Source organism: Rhinatrema bivittatum, chromosome 10 (genome assembly GCF_901001135.1).
Source record: "Rhinatrema bivittatum chromosome 10, aRhiBiv1.1, whole genome shotgun sequence".
Classification (NCBI taxonomy): Eukaryota; Metazoa; Chordata; class Amphibia; order Gymnophiona; family Rhinatrematidae; genus Rhinatrema; species Rhinatrema bivittatum.
This window is the reverse complement of record NC_042624.1, coordinates 38,136,659-38,156,955: the sequence shown is the minus strand read 5'-3', so window position 1 is coordinate 38,156,955 and position 20,297 is coordinate 38,136,659. Positions and strand designations below refer to the sequence as shown.

General features: G+C 41.6%; 1 protein-coding gene across 1 annotated transcript in view; it reads left to right on the top strand.

Annotated features, from left to right (window-relative positions):
- DPYD (dihydropyrimidine dehydrogenase) overlaps positions 1-20,297 on the top strand; it is a 2,453,390-nt gene that overhangs the window by 1,323,215 nt on the left and 1,109,878 nt on the right. Inside the window, exon 12 of the mRNA XM_029618068.1 lies at positions 18,685-18,869. Coding sequence (XP_029473928.1) covers positions 18,685-18,869 — 185 coding nt within the window. The remainder of the gene's footprint in view (positions 1-18,684; positions 18,870-20,297) is intronic.

The following is a 20,297-nucleotide window of genomic DNA, read 5'->3' as shown; positions in this document are numbered from 1 at the left end:
GGGTCATTTTCAAAGTCTTATTGCATGTGATATGCCTCTATCACACGCAAAAAGGCCCTTTTCGCGTGCGATAGCATGCTGGGGATGGAGTCGGGGCGGAGTCAGGGAGGCGAGGGGCGGAGTCAGGGCGGCGAGAAGGCAGACCCAGCGGTGTCTTCACTGGTGGCGATTAGGTTAGTAACGTTATCGTCACCAGTAGCGTGAAAGCCAGCAGCGAACACACCGCACTGATGCGAAGGCTGCCGGCTTTCGCAGGCCTGCTCCCCCCTTCATCCCCCCGCCCCCCGTTTTCGCTGGATTCACCATTCTGCGATAGAATGGTGAATCCATGCCTTAGTGCTGGTCCAGTCAGAAGGCTGAAAGTATATGCCTGACTCTCCCATGAAACAGGAAAAACATACTAGAACTCCTAGGAAAACCAGCAGCCTCTGCAGCTCTGTGGTAGGTTAATGGTCTAGAAATCCCAGGAGCATGTGTTCAATCCCATTGACCCTGACCACCAATAGCTTTTCTAAAGGAACAGTTGCAAATTGTTGCCACTAGGTGTCTGCAACATTAACAAAAATGATAAACCTGTCATATAGATTCTTCAGTATTTATCAGTATATGAGATGCTACCAAGATGATATGGATTTGCATGCATATAGAAAGTAAGTTAGGTTCCTTACGTTAGATTTGTAAGTATTAGAATTGTGAGTTTGCACTTGATCTGAAATGGTGAGATTACTGGTTCCTGGGCAACTAGTCATCTAGATACCAATGATATAGGAAGGTGCAGAAGGGAAGATCTGGAGGCTAAATTTAGGGTCTTAAGTAGGAATTTTCAGAAATGCTCCCATTTCCTTGTTCAGGACCTCAGAGGCAAACTGAGTAAATGTGTGTGTGTCTAAGATGATGCAAGGAAGGGGGGTTAGATTTATTAGGAACTGGAGAACATTCTGGGGATAGGGGAGCCTATTCAGATGGGTTGGGCTCCACCTTAACTAGAGTGGAACTAGTCTGCTGGCACTAACCTTTAAAAAGGAGCTAGAGCAGTTTTTAAACTAGATGATGGGGGAAAGCTGACAGTCGCTCAAAGGTGCATGTTTCAGAATGATGTATCTTTGAAGGACACTAACAAAACAGGGAAGGGAAGGCATCCCAATACAGAGGTTGCAATAAATGCTAAAGTAGCCCAGGTGCTATTAAGTAAAGAGCAGACAGATCAGAAAGATTCCAAATTACCTTATCAACTGATAAGCAAATTGTTAATATAAACAAAAATCATACCTTGCAATGTCTGTATACAAATGCTAGAGGTCTAAAAAAAATAAAATGGGATAGAGTATATAGCACTAAATAAAGATGTAAATATAATTGGTATCTCAGAGACCTGGAAGGAGGACAATAACCAATGGGACACTGTCATACCTGGGTACAAATTATATTGCAATGATAGGAAGGATCAATTGGTAAAGGAGTGTCACTATATGTTAAATTAAATATAAAGTTCTAATGTTTATTTACAGATTAATCATTTTATCACCACATGGCTGGAATCAATGTTATGAATTTATACCCCATCTAGATCCCTGTGGTTGTTATTGAAGGTCTGCTTGAGAATCCTACAATAGATCAGGCACATTTGGGGAAAATTAAAGAGCATGCATTTTCAGTAGCAAAACCAATTAATTGGGACTCTATAACTTAACATATAATGATGTCAGAAATTGGTGCATTTAGCAAGAGTTTGAAAACATGGTTGTTTCAGAAGACGTTTGGTGAGGTTTGTAACTAATCCAATCAGGAGATTTAGTTGCTGGCATGGACTGAAGAAATGTCTGCATATACATTTTAAGAAATGACATCAATATGTATGTGAATTGTAAGAGCATGAAGAGCAATACAGAAGTTGTGCCCTACATGTTCTGGACTTGCATCCATCTTTGAGCCCTGCCAGATCTGGAGGTCACCTGTTGCTCTGAGCTGCAGTGAGATGGGTCGCAGATCAGTGATGTCAGAGAACCATTCTTCAGGTCAGGCAATACAGCGGTAGAGCAGAATGTTGCATGGGTGACTGGGAATAACGTAGCTGATTCTGGAAATCTTAAGTTTGGAATATTGTCTTGGGGCTACTGGAGGTTATCAGTTTGTGCAACATGGAGGGTTCCCTTTTGGAATCAATTTGGCATGCTATGGGGTGTCTTGGGATAGTTGTTACTAGGGGTATGCATTCGTTTTGAACTTAAATGGAAAACGCAACTTATTATTTTTTTTAACTTAAAAAAATGATGAGGCGTAAACGATCGGATTTCCAACTTATTCAACATAGCTATGTTGAATACGTTGGAAATCGCGATTGTTGATCTAAATAAAAATTTAAACCCCTCACCCTCCTTAATCCCCCCCCCCAAGACTTACCAAAACTCCCCAAGCTGGCCAAAAGTTCCGTGAGGGTCCGGGAGCGGATGCGTGGGGAATCACGTGACGTCCGCGTCACTCCGACGTGACGCCGACATCACGTGGTCCATCGCGGTTCCGCTCCCGGACCCCTCATTGGACCCAAACGGCACTTTTGGCCAGCTTGGGGGGGCCTCCTGACCCCCCCAAGCTGGCCAAAAGTGCCTTTTGAGCCCAACGAGGGGTCCCGGAGCGAACCCAAGGGGAATCAGTGACGCCGCGTCACTCCGACGTCACGCCGACGTCACGTGATTCCCCTCGGGTTCGCTCCCGGAACCCTCGTTGGGCCCAAAAGGCACTTTTGGCCAGCTTGGGGGGGTCAGGAGGCCCCCCCAAGCTGGCCAAAAGTTCCTTTTGGGCCCAACGAGGGGTCCCGGAGCGAACCCGAGGGGAATCACGTGACGCCGCGTCACTCCGACGTGACGCCGACGTCACGTGCTCCTTGCAAAGGAGTTCAGGAATGGCGTCCTGACCCCGCTGGACCACCAGGGAGTTTTGGTAAGTCTTGGCGGGGGGGGGGGGCGGGATTAAGGCGGGTGAGGGGTTTAAATTTTTATTTGCACATATGGACATAGACTCAACTTATGGAATTCTCCATATGTCCATATTGACCGCAAATGGGACCCCCTTTCGACTTATGGACTTATGAACTTAAACATTTGGTCTGCACATCCCTAGTTGTTACCTCTCAGCTATGTTGGTCAAGGAAAATTCTGTCTTTGATTAAAGGAGATTAAAGAACTGGAGAAATTTAAGGATTTGGCAGAACAATGACTGTCACTAACAAATAAGACTGGGTCAAATTGCTGCAGTCAGCAATCATTGATAAAAGATAATGTTCGTCTTCTGACTAAAATGGAGCATATGGAAAATTCCTTAAGATGGAGGAATTTACATTTTTATAAATTTTCTGAACCTGCCTAAAGAAATGCTTAGTAGATATATGATTGAAGTCCTTAAGGAACCTGCTCAGTCTCCTCTGTCACTCTTGAGTTTCTTATTTGCCTGGTAGAGATATAGAGTTAAAAGAGGAGATAACTAGTGGTCTGGAAGAAAATGTAAACTTAACTAATTTTCCACTGATTTCAAACTCTGAACTGGCTAAACTGGCAACTCTCATAGCTACTTCTGCTCCAGATTCTGATAAAGATTGGTTATTAAGACTCTCATTCAGGCATCGAGATGATGATTTCCTATGAGTCTTTCCGGATGCCTTTAAATCAGCTCAAAGAGTTGTTGATGAGACTTACAGCTTTGCAGTTAGGGGTCCAATTTTTCTCATATTTCCTTGTAAGTTTTTCATTAAATACAAAGACATTTCTTACATATTTTTGATTCTGAACAGTTGACATTCGTGTGAATTTTAAATGGCTTATGCGCACAAAAAACGGGGTTTACGCGCATGGCCAGGCCTTGCGTGCGTTTTCAAAGGGGCCCGGCCATGCGCGTAACCCTCGTTATGCGCATGGTTCGGCCCCTTTGGCACTTCTGCACATAATAACCCCTATTATATGCAGAAGTGCCAGGCCCAAGGAAAGGGGCAGGGAGAGGTGGTCTGGGGGTTGGGGAAGGGCAGGGCTGGAAGCGGTCAGTACAGCAGCCATTTGCCATTGTGCCAGGGAAGTGCGTGCCGGCAGTCACCCGGCACGTGCAAGTTGCTTCTGCTCCAATAGAGCAGTAAGCAAAAAATTTTTTAAAAAAGAAAAGGTAGGAAAAAGGGTTAATGGGGTGGGGAGGAGAGGGGAAGGGGAAGGGAGGTTAGGTAGGGGGATAGAGAAGTTCCCTCCCAGTCTGCTCCTTAATTGGAGCAGATTGGGAGGGAAATGGGGAAGGCCAGGATGCATTGCCACATGGATATTGTATGTCCCGTCCCCCTTGTGCATGCCACTCACACATGCTTGTGTGGATTATGAAATCTGGTGCACATATGCACACAGCCCACGGATTTCATATCATGCGTGCACCAGTGCACGCATGTTATAAAATCTGTGCGTCCAACTTTAAAAATCTACCCCATTGTTTCTAAGTGATAAGCTTGTCCAGCAAGGGATAAATGAACCATCGAGTGATATTCTTTTAGAGTCATCACCCTAGGAAGTGCTCCAACAGATTATATATATTGTCTTAATTCTTTTATAGAAATTCCTTAGGTTGTGTCTGATAGTGTCCCCTTATATTGTGGGCTATGATTAGTTGCATTGTGTTATATTTCTTTATGACTTTCTTTTCATTTTATCTTTTTTGATCAATATAACATTTCTCTTGTTCAAGTTTTTGAAATTTAATAAATAATTTAAAAAGGTACTTACTTCCACATGTAAATAAGTATTTTATGCATATAAAGGTGTTTTTGCACATAAATGATATGCACACAGATTTATAAAATAGAGAAAATAGGCATATTCAATGCATTACAGATATTCATGCATATTGAAATGTTCGCATGTTTGTTGAGGGGTATCTATATTTTATAATTTGCGTGGACCAGGTATAAGCAGATAATAAAATACTGTAGTACATCTCCACATGCCCATATACATGCAGAGGTCTTTGAAAGTTATCATTTTAGTCTGCAAGCCCTGTGGGATAGGGAAATGTCTTCTATAGTTGGATGTAATCCACTTTGAAGTGCATGAAAAGTGGAATATAAATAAAATCATACTTTTAAATACTAAACTTTCCATATATATTTATATTTTACATATGTGTGCGTATATGTAAACTGCATAGATATGATTTTAGAGTGCATGGTCCATGTGGATACCAATGAGAAAGAAATGTGCAGAAGGGAGGTAGTGGAGGATAAATTTAGACTGCTAAGTAAAAAAACTAAAATCCAGAACTTCCAGGGAAGCATTTTCAGAAATGCACTCAGTTTTGTATGCAGGTCTCCAGAGTCAAGCTGAGCTCCAGAATCTCAATGCATGGATGAGATGATGGTGAGGGAGGAGGAATTAAGATTCATTAGGAACTGGGGGACATTTTGAGAAGAGGGAGCCTATTTCAGTGGCTGGGGTCCACTTTAACCAAAAAGTAACCTGGTTACTGGCCCAAACAATTAAAAAGTAGATAAAGCACCTTTTAAACTAGATCAATAGTGGACAGCTCCGGAGCTCAAGACCCTGAAACAAGTCTGATTTTCAGGCTATCTGCACTGAATATGCATAAGATAGATTTGCATGCACTGCCTCCATTTTATGCAAATATATCTATGTATATCCATTGGGTATATCCTGAATATCAGGTCTGTTTGTGGCTCTTGAGGACTGGAATTAGCCAACCCTGGACTAGATCACAGAGAGAAGCTGACAGTCGCTCAGGAGCTCATGGTTCAGAGAAGGATATTAGAAAGGGGAATTGAGTTTCTTGACAGTGAGGATGTAGAAAAAGATGATTCCAAATTACCTGAATAAGCTAATAGTAAGGGGGTTATGATAAATAATGAAAAGAATACATTTAGGTGTCTATATGCAAATATTAGATAAATCTAACACCAAAAATCAACTTTCCAGTGAACAGTATAAAAATACACTAAAAATCACAAGTTGCAAGTTCAAATCCTTCTAATCTGTATTATTATGAATTCCAATGTCAATGCACATTAACCCAGAGTCCTTCTACAGTAATGCACACATTGACAAAGAAATCCAGACTGAAAGGGAAAAACCTCAGACAGCCTTCACCAGATCAAAGTATTTCACCAGTGTCAGTTCAAGGCATATTGCTGCCATAGCATGAAAAAAAATCCCTTTCAGATTTAAACACCTCTCAGAGTTTCAAGATTTGCATGAACAGTATGAAAAAAATAACACTTTTCTAGACATCCAGATAATTATCAAACAGTTTTTTCAAGTGTATTATAATCCACCAAAAATCAAGATAAAGCAATAAATATCCCAAGTGCAATACTTATCTTCAACACAATTGAGGTAGGCCACGCTTCTTTAATGCTTCTTCAGGGCAAACATGTAGAAAAGCTCATGGGATTCCCATCTTCCACTTGTATGCATTACTCATAACCATCTTGGAAGTGTTTAAATAAGAAGGACCTTCACCTGAAGACCAATCAGTACAGATATTCAAACAGCCAATTAAATGGCCTTTTATTCATTTATGTCCTGCAACAAATCAATTATAAACTACTTTTGAGACAAATTCTTGGATCAAAAAATAAGTTGCTAACAAATATAGACAAAGAATCTAAATAATTTTACTGAACTCAATCTCCACATTTAAACCATGTGGTGACAAGAAGTGTGAAAGATGAATCCACTGTTCACATTTCACTAATAAATGATTGTGGTTACATTCCCAAACATTGGGAAGGACTACATAAGTCAAACAGCATCTTAAATCTGTAAAAAGATGTTGATGTGCCACACAATGCTCCACTAGTGGAGCTTCCATTGTATTATAAGCCTAAGAACCTTTTATGTTCAGACTAACGTATTTTCAGTTTTCGAGTTATTTTGCCAATATAAAGCAGTTTGCAAAGATATGTACAGGCCAATGCAATACTGACGCGCTAAAAACTTGCATTCAAACTAGATGCACTGTTTTTTAACGTGCGCAAAATCACCTCTCCTGGGTACTCGATGCAATAGGCAAATGAGCCACCGCATTAAAAAGGACGCGCTAGGGATCAATTGTGCATCCCTAGTACATTCATGGCATTGGGTGCCCAGGAGAAGTGGCTGTGCACAGCTGACAACCACAGGTTAGGAAAATGGACGCTCATAAATTGAGTGTCCATTTTCCTAACCTGACTGCAGGCAAGACTTTTTTTAAATTTTTGTTTTTCACTTTGCTGCTTTCTGTGGTTCCTTTGACTTAATAGTGCCATGTTATTAAGTCGGAGGAACCACAGAAAGCAGTATTTTCTGCTTTACTGTAAGGTTTTGGAGCTCTTCAACACTTAACAGCATCTCTGGGGCTGGCATTAACTTTTGAGGGTAAAATGTACATGATTGAATGCACATTTTGGACATGCTAATCCCCTTATTGTATAAGGGGTTATGGATGCGCATTAACATGTTTGCTAGTCTAAGGACATGATATTGCATCAGCCTGATAATGTATACTACAAACAAGGTGTTATAGGTAGAAAAATGTTTTAGAACAAAATTCTTATGAGAATTAGGATCAACAAAAGTAGTCAGTGATAACATTAAGGGACAAAAAACACAGTTACCACAGGCTGCATGACCCATTGTTGTTAAAGACTCAGAATTTATTTTATTATCAGCAGCATTGAAGGGACCAATTGCATGAATGTCTCATCAGGCATGTCAGGGAGATTAATTTCCCTGATGCCATAAATGATTGCTTTATGGAGGATTGGGTCCTAGAATCAATGAGAGGGGGTATGACTTTAGATCTAATTCTCAGTGGAATTTAGGATCTGGTATGAAGGCTAATGTAAGTAGAGACACTTGGAAATAATGACCATAATGCAGTCATTTTTGAGATCACCAGCAGAGGGAAAACAAAAATACTGCAGTTACATGTGACTAACATGGTGACTATGATAAAATGAAGAGATTGGTTAAACATAATTTAAAAGGAGCAGTTGCAAGGATTATATGTCTAACGGGGTCATTCATCAAAATGTGTTAGGGCGTTATCGCAGTGCGAGATGCATATGGACATTTTTACATTTTAGTCAAAGGGGAGGAGTTTGGGCAGGGTTTATGAAAATGAGGGACATCTAACATAGCATGTGATAGCGTGACTCATGTTATAACACTGGAAATAACTACACCTTTTTTCCTAATGTTAAGCTGTGTGATATGCCTGAAACAGAATTTGCGATATTTATCACAAATCCCATTTTGGTGAGAGGAGGGGAAGAAGAAAGAGAGAGCCTCTGGGATGGCACACATATTAGTCAACTATTTTTACCACTGCAGGAGTGTCAACTAGTAGCTCGAGGTGAGGTTTTGGTGGTGGTCTAGGGTTTGGGGGCCACCTTTACCTTCACAGTGAGATGTATGAACAGCACAGTGAACATTTGATGTGATATGGTGTTAAAGCGGTTTAGTGGACTCTTAGGCCGGCCTGACGGAGAAGATGGAAATAGTCTCTGGACTAGCAGAACAGGCCGGGAGGCAGATACTGGACGGATTGAAGAGAAGGATCTTCACCCTGGAAGCCCGCGCTCCCCTGGGAGGAGCCCGTAGGAGCCAGGCCGCTGGGACTTAGGCAATAGGAGAATTTGATGAGAAGATCCGAGGTCAAGGCAGGCAAGTCTGGAACAGGACCATGGCTGACACTGAAGGCAGACACGAACCAGGACTGGAAGTGAAGCAGGCAACTGGAACAGGAACCAGGATCAAGGCTGGAACTGAAGCAGGGAACTTTAACAGGAACCAGGATCAAGGCTGGAACTGAAGCAGGCAACTGGAACAGGAGCCAGGATCAAGTCTGGAACTGAAGCAGGCAACTGGAACAATTACAAGCAGGAACTCCAGAGGCACACTGTAATGATAAGCAAACTTGTTGCAAGGCAGTAAGCTGAGGCAGACACCAGCCTTAAGTATTTGCTGGCGTCTGACTTCAGAAAGGGAGGCAGGGCATCTGACATCAGAAAGGGAGAGGGGCGCCCAAGGCAGGAAAGGCCCTTTAACTCCTGGCCTTTTGCTCGCACGCACACCCAGGGAGGAGGGGCTTTAACTCCTAGCCTTTCGTGCACGCACCCAGGGAGGAGGGGCTAATTCAGCGAGGCGACGGCATCTCCCTCGTGGAGACACCGCTGAAGATGTATCCCGCCGGCCTGCCAGTGCTACGCAGCAGCCACCCAGAATTGAGACCAGAACCTGGTGCCCAGTGCGGCGCCCCCCGAACCGGAGCCTGACACAGTAGGTAAGGTCCCAGTCGCGGCACTCGTGACCAGGGCCGCAACAGTATGGAATGAGGAATGGTACACAAAGATGAGATTTCTACAGTGTACTCTCGCCCTAGCTTGATGAACTCTCTACTTGATGCTATCATCAACCTAGGGCGAGAGTACATTGTAGAAATCTCATTTTTCTTACATGCTTTTGTTTTTACTGACTAGAACTTGATGGTATTATTATATTTGTTAACAGGCATTGGCCATCCTCCCTCAAACACCACCTTGCAACCTTGGCAACACAAACAGGTAACTAAGGAGACAGACAATAGGAATGCAAAATCATATATAAAAACATAGAAACATAGAAATGATGGCAGAAGAAGACCAAATGGCCCATCCAGTCTGCCCAGCAAGCTTTCACACTTATTTTTCTCATACTTATCTGTTATTCTTGGCCCTTATTGATAACCTTTTGGTTCCAATTTCCTTCCCCTCTGCCATTGATGCAAAGAGCAGTGCTGGAGTCGCATCAAAGTAAAGTATGTAACGTAATTGGTTAGGGGTAGTAACCGCTGCAATAAGTAAGCTACTCCCACTCTTATTTGTTTACCCAGCCTGTGCAATTCAGTCCTTGTTGGTTGTTGTCTGAATATAAATCATCTTTTCTTCATTCCCCCTGCTGTTGAAGCAGTGAGCTGTGCTGGATATGTATTCCAAGTGAAGTATCAGGCTTAATTGATTTGGGGTAGCAACCGCCACAATAAGCAAGTTACTCCCACTCTTTTTTGTTTATCCAGCCTGTGCAATTCAGTCCTTGTTGGTTGTTGTCTGAATATAAATCCTCTTTTCTTCATCCCCCATGCCGTTGAAGCAGTAAGCTCGCTGAATATGTATTCCAAGTGAAGTATCAGGCTTATTTGGTTTGGGGTAGTAACCGCCGCAACAAGCAAGCTACTCCCCCACTTATTTATTAATGCAAATTTTTTTTCCACATTTTCTCTTGCCGTTGAAGCATAGAGCAATGTTGGAGTCACATTAACCGTGTGTGTGTTTATTGAATAAGGGTATTAATCACCAGGTAGTAGCCATCATTCCCGCAAGCCATCCCCATGCCTCTTCTCCTTATTCACATCCTCTAGATTTTATGGATCCACAATGTTTATCCCATGCCCCTTTTAAATCCTTCACAGTTTTGGTGTTCACCACTTCCTCTGGAAGGGTGTTCCAGGCATCTACCACCCTCTCTGTGAAGAAATACTTCCTAACATTGGTTCTGAGTCTTCCTCCCTGGAGTTTTACATCTAGCTAACGAACTGTTCCCCCAATTGATACTCTTTAGTGGCATGCACTGTCCTGTTAGTGCATACTAACACAAAATACCAATTTTTACTAAATTTCATCATTTTTTTTTGTTTCACAGCTTACCAATAGTGAACAAATTAGACAATTCCATTGCCATTTTTTTAATCTGTTAAAAATGACTGCACACCTCTAAATTGTAATAGGTAAAATAGTAAAATAGGTAACAAATTATTTTGTAAATAAAGAAGCAGTTTTGCACTGCATTTCCTGATATGTGTATTTTTGGGTCTATATGTTAGCATGTCCACCGTGCACACTGACAAATTGTGTAATTTATGATGTTAATTCTAAAAAAGGAACATTAAGTGTCCATGTGAATTCATTTGCCCTTAGAGAATAGGATGAGGCCCTAACTTTGAGGGGTTAAGACATGATTATAGGGCAGTATAGTGGTAGAAAGGAAGGACACTATATGACTAGCCAAAGGGAAGGAAACATGAATCAACAGAGGAGGAAAGATATTTGTTAGGAGAAATAAAAGAACACAGTAGATGTCAGTGTGATATATACTGGGACAGGTGAGGGCACTGAGATGGTATGGGGAATTACATATAATATATACTATATCGAAACACGTGGTATAGAAAAGTTAAACCATCACATCGCTATGAAATTTTATCTTATGTATTTAGGGACCATCATACCACCCACAGTGCTCACAAGTCAGACTTGCATCTCATGCACTTTAACGGGGTCACGTTTAATCAATTGGTCCAGATGAAAGGCATCAAAGTTCAATATTGAGTATTTTTATGAATTTTTTTACTATATGTATTTAAAAAGAAGAAACTTCCCTTGTTTCTGAATTATCGGGGTTGCTTATCCCGTAGCTGTCGGGGAAACTTGTCCGACGCGCGCGTTTCGCCACATCAGCTGCTTCAGAGACATCCGTATTCAAGCTCTCCTGATCCAGCACATCCCCATATCTTTAGCGGGGGTATAACCGAGCGAATTTCATGCAAGGTACCGAAGGTCCATCTATTTTTCGGACGCCGACACCAGCTCCCTGCCCAGTTAATTCTAGCATTCTAGAATTAACTGGGCAGGGAGCTGGTGTCGGCGTCCGAAAAATAGATGGACCTTCGGTACCTTGCATGAAATTCGCTCGGTTATACCCCCGCTAAAGATATGGGGATGTGCTGGATCAGGAGAGCTTGAATACGGATGTCTCTGAAGCAGCTGATGTGGCGAAACGCGCGCGTCGGACAAGTTTCCCCGACAGCTACGGGATAAGCAACCCCGATAATTCAGAAACAAGGGAAGTTTCTTCTTTTTAAATACATATAGTAAAAAAATTCATAAAAATACTCAATATTGAACTTTGATGCCTTTCATCTGGACCAATTGATTAAACGTGACCCCGTTAAAGTGCATGAGATGCAAGTCTGACTTGTGAGCACTGTGGGTGGTATGATGGTCCCTAAATATATAAGATAAAATTTCATAGCGATGTGATGGTTTAACTTTTCTATACCACGTGTTTCGATATAGTTCATTTTAATCGTGGGATTTTTCACTAAGAGAATTTGTGTGTTTGAATTACATATAATCCCACAACCATTGCATCTGATTAAAAAGAACAGAAGAAGGGTCATGCTGGGACAGACCAGGATCCATTGAGTCCAGCATCCTGTCTTCCACAGTAGCCAGGCCAGGTCACAAGTACTCATTAAATCCCAAGTAGTTGCTCTATTTCTTGTATCTCACTCCCAGGAATAAGCGCTGGCTTTCCTAAATCTGCCTGGCCAATAACTGTTTATGGACATTTCCTTGAGGAATCTGTTGTGCCGTTTCTTGAATCCCACTGTGTTAGTTGCCTTGTGACCACATCTTCTGGAAACAGATTTCATAGCTTGATTGTACACTGAGTGAAAACATCCTTCCTATGATTTGTTCTAAAGCTGGCAGTTGCTAGATTCATTGAGTATCCCCTAGACAATGTTTGAAGAGGTATCCATTCCTTATTTTCCCGTTCCACCCTACTTATGATTTTATAAATCTCAATTGTATCCCCTCTGTCATCTTATCTCCAACCTAAAGATGCATAATCTGTATAGCCTTTCTCCATAAGGGAACTTTTCCATCCCCCTTTATCATTTTGGTAGCCTCTCTCTGTACCTTTTCTATGTCAACTACATTTTTTTTTATATGGGGTAACCAAAACTGTACACAGTACTCAAGGTGCAATCGTATCATGGATTTATACAAAGGCATTATGATATTCTAAGTTTTGTTCTCTATTCTTTGTCAAACAATTACTAATATTCTATCTTCTTTTTTGACCACTGCTGCACACTCTGAGGTTCTTTTCCTGAGTGGTGACTCCTAACATGGAACCCAGCATCATGTACCTATATTTAGAATTATTTTTCCCTATGCATTTTATTTATTTTATTTATATATTTATTTATTAAGTTTTCTATATCGTCACTAAAAAATACCATCATAACGGTTTACAATACATAAACTTTGAGTAACAACAGATATAATCCAGCACAATTTTTAAATAAATAACATTTTAAAATAGCTAAAATTTAAAACTAATATATCTCACTATGTTTAGGTAAAATTGGAAAAAACCAGTAACTTAAATACTAAAATAGAGAGTAATGCTGCACATTAAAAGGTCTTAAAAAGCATAAAATAGGTTAAAAAAAAAAAAGTCATAAAATAGGTAATAAAAGGTGTCTTTTTTTCACTCAGTATATGCTATGCCAAACAGCCAGGTTTTGAGATCATGTTTAAACCTTTTAAAATTTGTTTCCAGCCTCAATTCCTGTGGTAATGTGTTCCAAAGTTTTGGTCCTGCTAGAGATACTGTTCTCTCCCTAACTTGATTTAACCGTGCTGACTGGACTGATGGTAAAGAAAGGAGGCCTTTGTTGGCAGACCGCAAATTTCATTGCAGAACATGAAGCCTGATGGCTTTTTCACATCACATTGTAGCAGCCATGTAGAAGCCCAATCTCCTCCTCATTCCCTCACAATCCACTGCTGTTTTAATGACTGGAAACAATTTTGTATCATTTGCAAATCTGATCAGCTTACTCATTGTTCCTTTTTCCAGATCATTTGAGAATATGCTAAATAGCACAGGTCCCGGTTCAGACCCCTGGGGCACGCCACTAATTACCTTTCTTCTTTTGGATAACCCTTTGTTTCCTATGTTTTATATAGTTAACAATCCACATGACCCCTCCTGAGGAGTCTCTCATGAGGGATTTTGTCAAATGCATTCTGAAAATCCAAATACACTGTATCAACTGGCTCACCTTTATCCACATGCTTATTTACACCTTCAAAAAAAATCTAATAAATTGGTAAGGCAAGACTTCCCTTTGCAAAACACATATTGGCTTTTCTTTATTAAACCATGTCTATCTATGTTGTCATGATATTGGTAATTATATCACAATGATATCATAAATACTGCATGAACACAATCATATCTCATTGCATGTGAGACCATTTGGGACACTGTTCTGGTTGCTCCCAGAGATATATAGAAATTATAGCACATAAGCTTAAAGAATTTTGAAAATAATTATAAAATGTAAAATGCTAAAGGGTGTTAATTAAGGATACACAGTATATTGAAATTGTTATGCAATACACAGAGTCCAATTTTCTTTTCAGATGTGGCCTTCTCTGTAAGCAGACTGAAAGTTGTTTTGCCCTCTCTTACTGTAAGTGGAATTGCTATTCTGAAGAATTTCAAGTATGAATAATTAAACATCTTCTTATGTAGATCAAGGAAATGACAAGAAATTGCATGGATTAGCCGTGTACTCTCGCTCACATAATACCTTTCAGTGTGCTTCAGCCCTGACTTCAAGGTGTTAGGCAGTCTGAATACTGAATATAAGAACTTTGCAGCTGGATCAAATCACTGTCTAATTAAAAGTATATCATATGATTTGTAAACATATCACAGACATTTTCCGAACACTTATGGAAATATTGGATTATTATCAAAATCAATCACTACAGAAATGAGCCTCTTCAAAAATAATTGTAAAGCAATAACTTACAACCTTCCTTAGTTGTTTCCTTCCATGACTAGGAATATTTGAACAATTGAAAGTTAAACTCAAATCGGCATGGCTCACATTCTTTTGTAAATGTGGATTTTCCTAAGATACACTGAGAAAAAAGACAAATACAATGGGTTGAAAAGAGAGATTTCAGCTGCTGAAACTCAATGGTGGCCCTTAAATGTAGAGCTCTCCCCGAGTGCTGCCAAGTCTGGAACCTGAGATTCATACTGTACTCTAAACTCACCGCTAAATCAAATCCCATATCTTAACAGCGGCCAAATCTGCTGTCTTCCAACTTTGCCAACTACACCACCTCTGTCATTCAGTTGAGGACCCTTGCCTTTGCCACAGTCATCCAGGCCTAAATTACCTACTGCCAGAATTGCTATAACTTACTCCACTTTGGGATTCCCAACTAAACTGATGTCTGCAACCTATCCAGAATGCAGTAGCTTGAATGATGCCAAATGTAAGCAAATTCAAAAGAATCATTTGATCCTAAAAACCCTACACTGGCTTGCAACACTACCATGCCAAGTTTAAAATCTGGACCCTGGCCTATAAGGCCTTTAAAGGCTACACACCACTCTACTACAAATCCTTAGACTCCATGTACTTTCTCTGGCTCACTACAGGAGGCCCGTATGGTTGTACAAGCCTCCAAGATTCTATGCCTTAAATGAAAAAACATTGAATTAATTCAGAACCCCATCAAACTTAAAAATGAGCAGATAGTAGAGCTAGCCGAGAAAGCTCGAAACCTAGGAGTAATAATTAATATGGAACTCAACCTTAACCTACACATATCATTGAAAGAGAAGGCTATGCCAAACTAATGGTCCTCAGGAGGCTAAAACCCTTATTAACCCAAGCACACTTTCGAACAGTTCTGCAAGCACTTATATTCGCTAGCACAGACTATTGTAACACACTATTCCTGGGATTACCGTATTCAACACTAAGGGCCTTATTTTCCAATATCGCATTGGTAACGCATTAGGGGGCGTTACCAATGCAAATGAGGCTTCTTTCGTGCAGTGGGGAAAAATTGCGTGCGGCGATGTTTTTGCCATTCACGAAAACATTAGCGCCGCACGTGATGTTTTCCCAGTGCACGATGATTCTTTCAGTCTTTTATCACAGAGCACGATATTTGCCGGTTTCTTTTATCGCGGTGCACGATAGTCCCAGACAGCCTGTTTCAGGCTGAGAGAGAGAGAGAGAGAGAGAGTGAGAGAGAGCGCCTTACTATAGTGCCTATGCGCTACATAGGTATTTTAACCCCTATGGGAGGGCCACCTACTAACTCGGGGTGGGGATTAGGTATGAGCGTCGGGGGTTGGGGGCCACTTTCGCATTCCACATGAGACCTACGGACAGAACAGTGGTCTCTAGTGCAGATTTGCTGGCTGTCGGAGTGAGGACGCTCACTCCAAGAAGTGGTTTGGGCAACGTTCTCTCTACCTAGCTTGATGGACACTCTACCTGGGCAACAACATGCTAGGTGGAGAGAATGTTGGCCAAATCTCCGCTTGGAGTGAGCGTCCTCACTCCGACGGCCAGCAAATCTGCACTAGAGACCACAGTTCAGTCCGTAGGTCTCATGTGGAATGCGAAAGTGGCCCCCAACCCCCGACGCTCATACCTAATCCCCACCCCGAGTTAGTAGGTGGCCCTCCCATAGGGGTTAAAATACCTATGTAGGGCATAGGCACTATAGTAAGGCGCTCTCTCTCTCTCTCTCTCTCTCTCTCTCTCTCTCTCTCTCTCTCTCTCTCTCTCTCTCTCTCTCTCTCTCTCTCTCTCTCTCTCTCTCTCTCTCTCTCTCTCTCTCTCTCGGATGGCAGTAATCCTTTTCAGGCCCGTAACGCAGTCCATAACGCGAGGTTGGAGTTGTAGTTAGCAGCCGCGCTAACACTGCGGCTGTTTCGCCGCACACGATACACAGGTTCCCGCGGTAAAGTGCTTGGAAAATGAGGCCCTAAGACCACTACAAATCTTATAGAACTCTGCTGCCAGAATACTTACTGGAAAAAGCAGAAGAGATCACATCACTCAAACACTTGCCAAATTATACTGGCTGCCAATAGAACAAAGAGTACAATTTAAAACACTTTGCACAATTCACAAACTAATCAATGATGAAAAAGCTGATTGGCTATACACTGCACTACGATTACATATCCCCCAGAGAAATCTCAGATCAGCCAATAAAGCTCTAGTAACCATCCCCTCGATCAAGACAGCAAAACTGACCCAAGTTAGAGAGCAAGCACTATTATTGAAACATGTAACCAAAAAATTTATTGGCACCTTTTAGACAAATTATAAACCAAACCAAATTTATTTATGTGCCTATTTGTAAACCGTTGTGATGGTGCATTACTAAACGACGGTATAGAAAAGTTTTTAAATAAATAAATAAATAAATATGTGCCAGAAAGATAACTTTCCCAGAATTAATCCCAGCCCAATGGAACTCCCTTCCACCAAATTTGACTAGCTCTGCATGTCCTAGTTTTCAGGAAACTGCTAAAAACATGGACTTTCGAAGCAGCTTTTGACCTACTGCTGTAACTTGTGCTCCCTGATCATGAACCGAATCACAGATCACTGCCTGAGAGAACATTTATTAAAATCACCCTACACGTGACACTCATTTTACTACACTGTAATTATTCTTTTCCAACACAATTGCAAACTGTATCTCATTTTTTTTTATTGTAGCTGCTGTGCTTTATTTGATACATTCCTGTTCTCAAATTCAAATAGTTTCCTTATTTCCTTGTTTTGGATGTAATTCGATGTACTGATGATTTCTTTGCCTCTTTTTGTTTGAGATGTTCGAATCACCAAAAGTGACTGTGCTATTTTATTTTATATATTTGTGATGTGGTGTTTTGTAACATGGTCTGAGTTGTTTATGATTTATATTCTTTCTGCTATACATGTTTATTTGTTGTCTGATTTTGATGCATTGTTGATCTGCTTTATTATGAGCATTTTGCTGTAATCTACTAAAATTTGTGGATTAGCGAAATATACATTTTATAAATAAATATTTGTGAAAGCATACGATAAATAAATAATAAAAATAATTGGATTTTTTTTTTTTTTTGCTGGACCTAGGAAGAGTTCAAAGCAGGTCTGCAAGATTTTCCTAGCTGATCTGCCAATTCAGTCTATGGATTTTGCCATAATTATGGCTTTTCTTTTCAAAGAGCTTTATTGAATCTGTAGGATTTTCAAAGCATATTTGCAAATCTTTTTCTAGTTTAAGTCCAACCCCTAGGACATGTTTAGTCTTGTTGGTAATCTGAGAGCTCTGAACAAATGAAGTGAGAGAAATATCTTTAATGCCAAATAAGTATTCTTTTGAATAACTGTAAGAGTTTTGTTATTCTAGTGAATTTTATATGAAATAGGTAGCTTTGGAATTTTTCTCCTTGTCTTAATATTTACATATTGTTTATTGTTTTTCCATTTGATAACTCTGTTATGCCAATTGTGCCTAGCCAGGGTACAATATGACCTCAAGAATACAAATTTAGGGGATAATTTAGTAACAGTTAACTATACCATCCTGGTCTTTTGGGAGGGTCACAGGATCTGGAGGCCACTTTGAGGGAAAGGGTTTTGTCAGGGAGGATCTTATAATTTGAGGAATCTATATTCTCTTTGGTGGTTTGTTGTCAGTAGAGGTGTTTCTCCTGCCAGGGAGGATTGTTATGCTCTGCCATGGGGGCTAGGAGGAAGGAGTAGTATTTTGGGGGGTGTTAAACATGGGGAAACTGAGTTACTGGATTTGGCAGTTTTACCATGTTTTCCCTGCTTTTAACACAGCCATGGCAATGCTGGCACTTTCTACATATCATTATCCTAGTAAATCAGGCATTAAAGTTCAATTTAAAGTATGCATTAGAACCAGCCAAGAAATTCCATTACTCTGCTGGTTCTAACATGGATTAGTAAACAGACCTCTTAATTTTCTTTATATTCATTCTATTCCAGTAAAAGAAGCTATGAGCCCAATCAAGTTCACCAGATGGGGTCTTCCAGAAGTAGATCCAGAGAGTATGCAAACCAGCGAGCCCTGGGTGTTTGCAGGTGGTGACATTGCAGGTCTAGCTAACACGACTGTAGAATCCGTGAATGATGGAAAACAAGCGTCATGGTACATGCATAGATACATTCAGGTATAGTTTGAAACAGGGTGCTTTATTTTCACTGTTCTGACTCACTTTCCCTTCATATCAAATCTTAGACTTTTTATTGATAAAAGGGTAGATTTTTAAAAAATGCGCGTTCGCGTACTTTTGTTGGCGCACCAGTCGCAAACAAAAGTACGCTGGATTTTAGTAGATACGTGCGTAGCCACGCATATCTTCTAAAATCCAGGATCGGCGCGCGCAAGGCTGCCGATTTTGGGCAGCCGGCGCGCGCTGAGCCGCGCAGCCTGCCTCCGTTCCCTCCGAGGCCACTCCGAAATCGGAGCGGCCTCGGAGGGAACTCTCTTTCGCCCTCCCCTCACCTTCCCCTCCCTTCCTCTACCTAACCCACCCCCCCGGCCCTATCTAACCCCCCTCCCTACCTTTGTCCACGGATTTACGCCTCCCAGAGGGAGAAGTAAATCCACGCGCGCCAGCGGGCCGCTGGCGCGCCGAGACACAACCCAGGGTGGTTCCGGAGGGCGCGGCCATGCCCCGGGACTGCCCCGGGCCGAAACCATGCCCCCAGGCCCACCCCTGAAACGCCGCATCGATCAGCTCCGCCCCCGACACGCCCCCGACACGCCCCCGACAAAAAACCCCGGGACTTACGCGAGTCCCGGGGCTCTGCGCGCGCCGGCAGGCCTATGGAAAATAGGCGCGCCGGTGCACAAGGCCCTGCTCGCGTAAATCCGGGCGGATTTACGCGAGCAGGGCTTTTAAAATCCGCCCCAAAGTGTTTTCTGCTGAAATCCAATATCTTCTTTGTGAGTTGTTTTACAATATTTTCTAACATATTTCTCTGACTTTTTACTCTTTGTAACATAGATCCTTACTCTGGGCCAGATTCATTAAGGCTTTTCTCCCATTTTGTGTCTATGGGAAAACACTTAGTAGATTTTAAGAGTTGTGCATGGCAAAACCGGGAGATATGCATGTGACTCACATGCATGTGAGCTGCTCAGATTTTAAAAGGCCCACGGCTACACGCATAACTACCGGCACACGGATAAAAAAGGTTTGCTGAAAAAGGGGTGGGACATGGATGTAGTATAGGCATGAGAGGGGCATGGATGGGATGGGACTACACTATGCGGTCAGTTACATGCACTAGCACGTGCTGGGGTCCCACAACCGTGTAACTTGCTTCTGCTATGGGCTGCATGTAAGTAGATAGTTAGCGGGGTTTAAAGGGTTGGGGTTAGTAGGGTAAAAGGGAGGCTAGTTAGGTAGGGGGTTTTGGGAAGTCTTGTCATTGACTGGAGCAAACTGGAAGGGAACTGGGAAAAAGGCTTAATACGTCACCGCACACATCTACTAAAATCCCCCCATTTACGCACTCGAGATGGTATTCATATGCACATACATGCATCAATATAAAATTGTGCTAGGAGTTATGTGCATGGCTGGACAGTG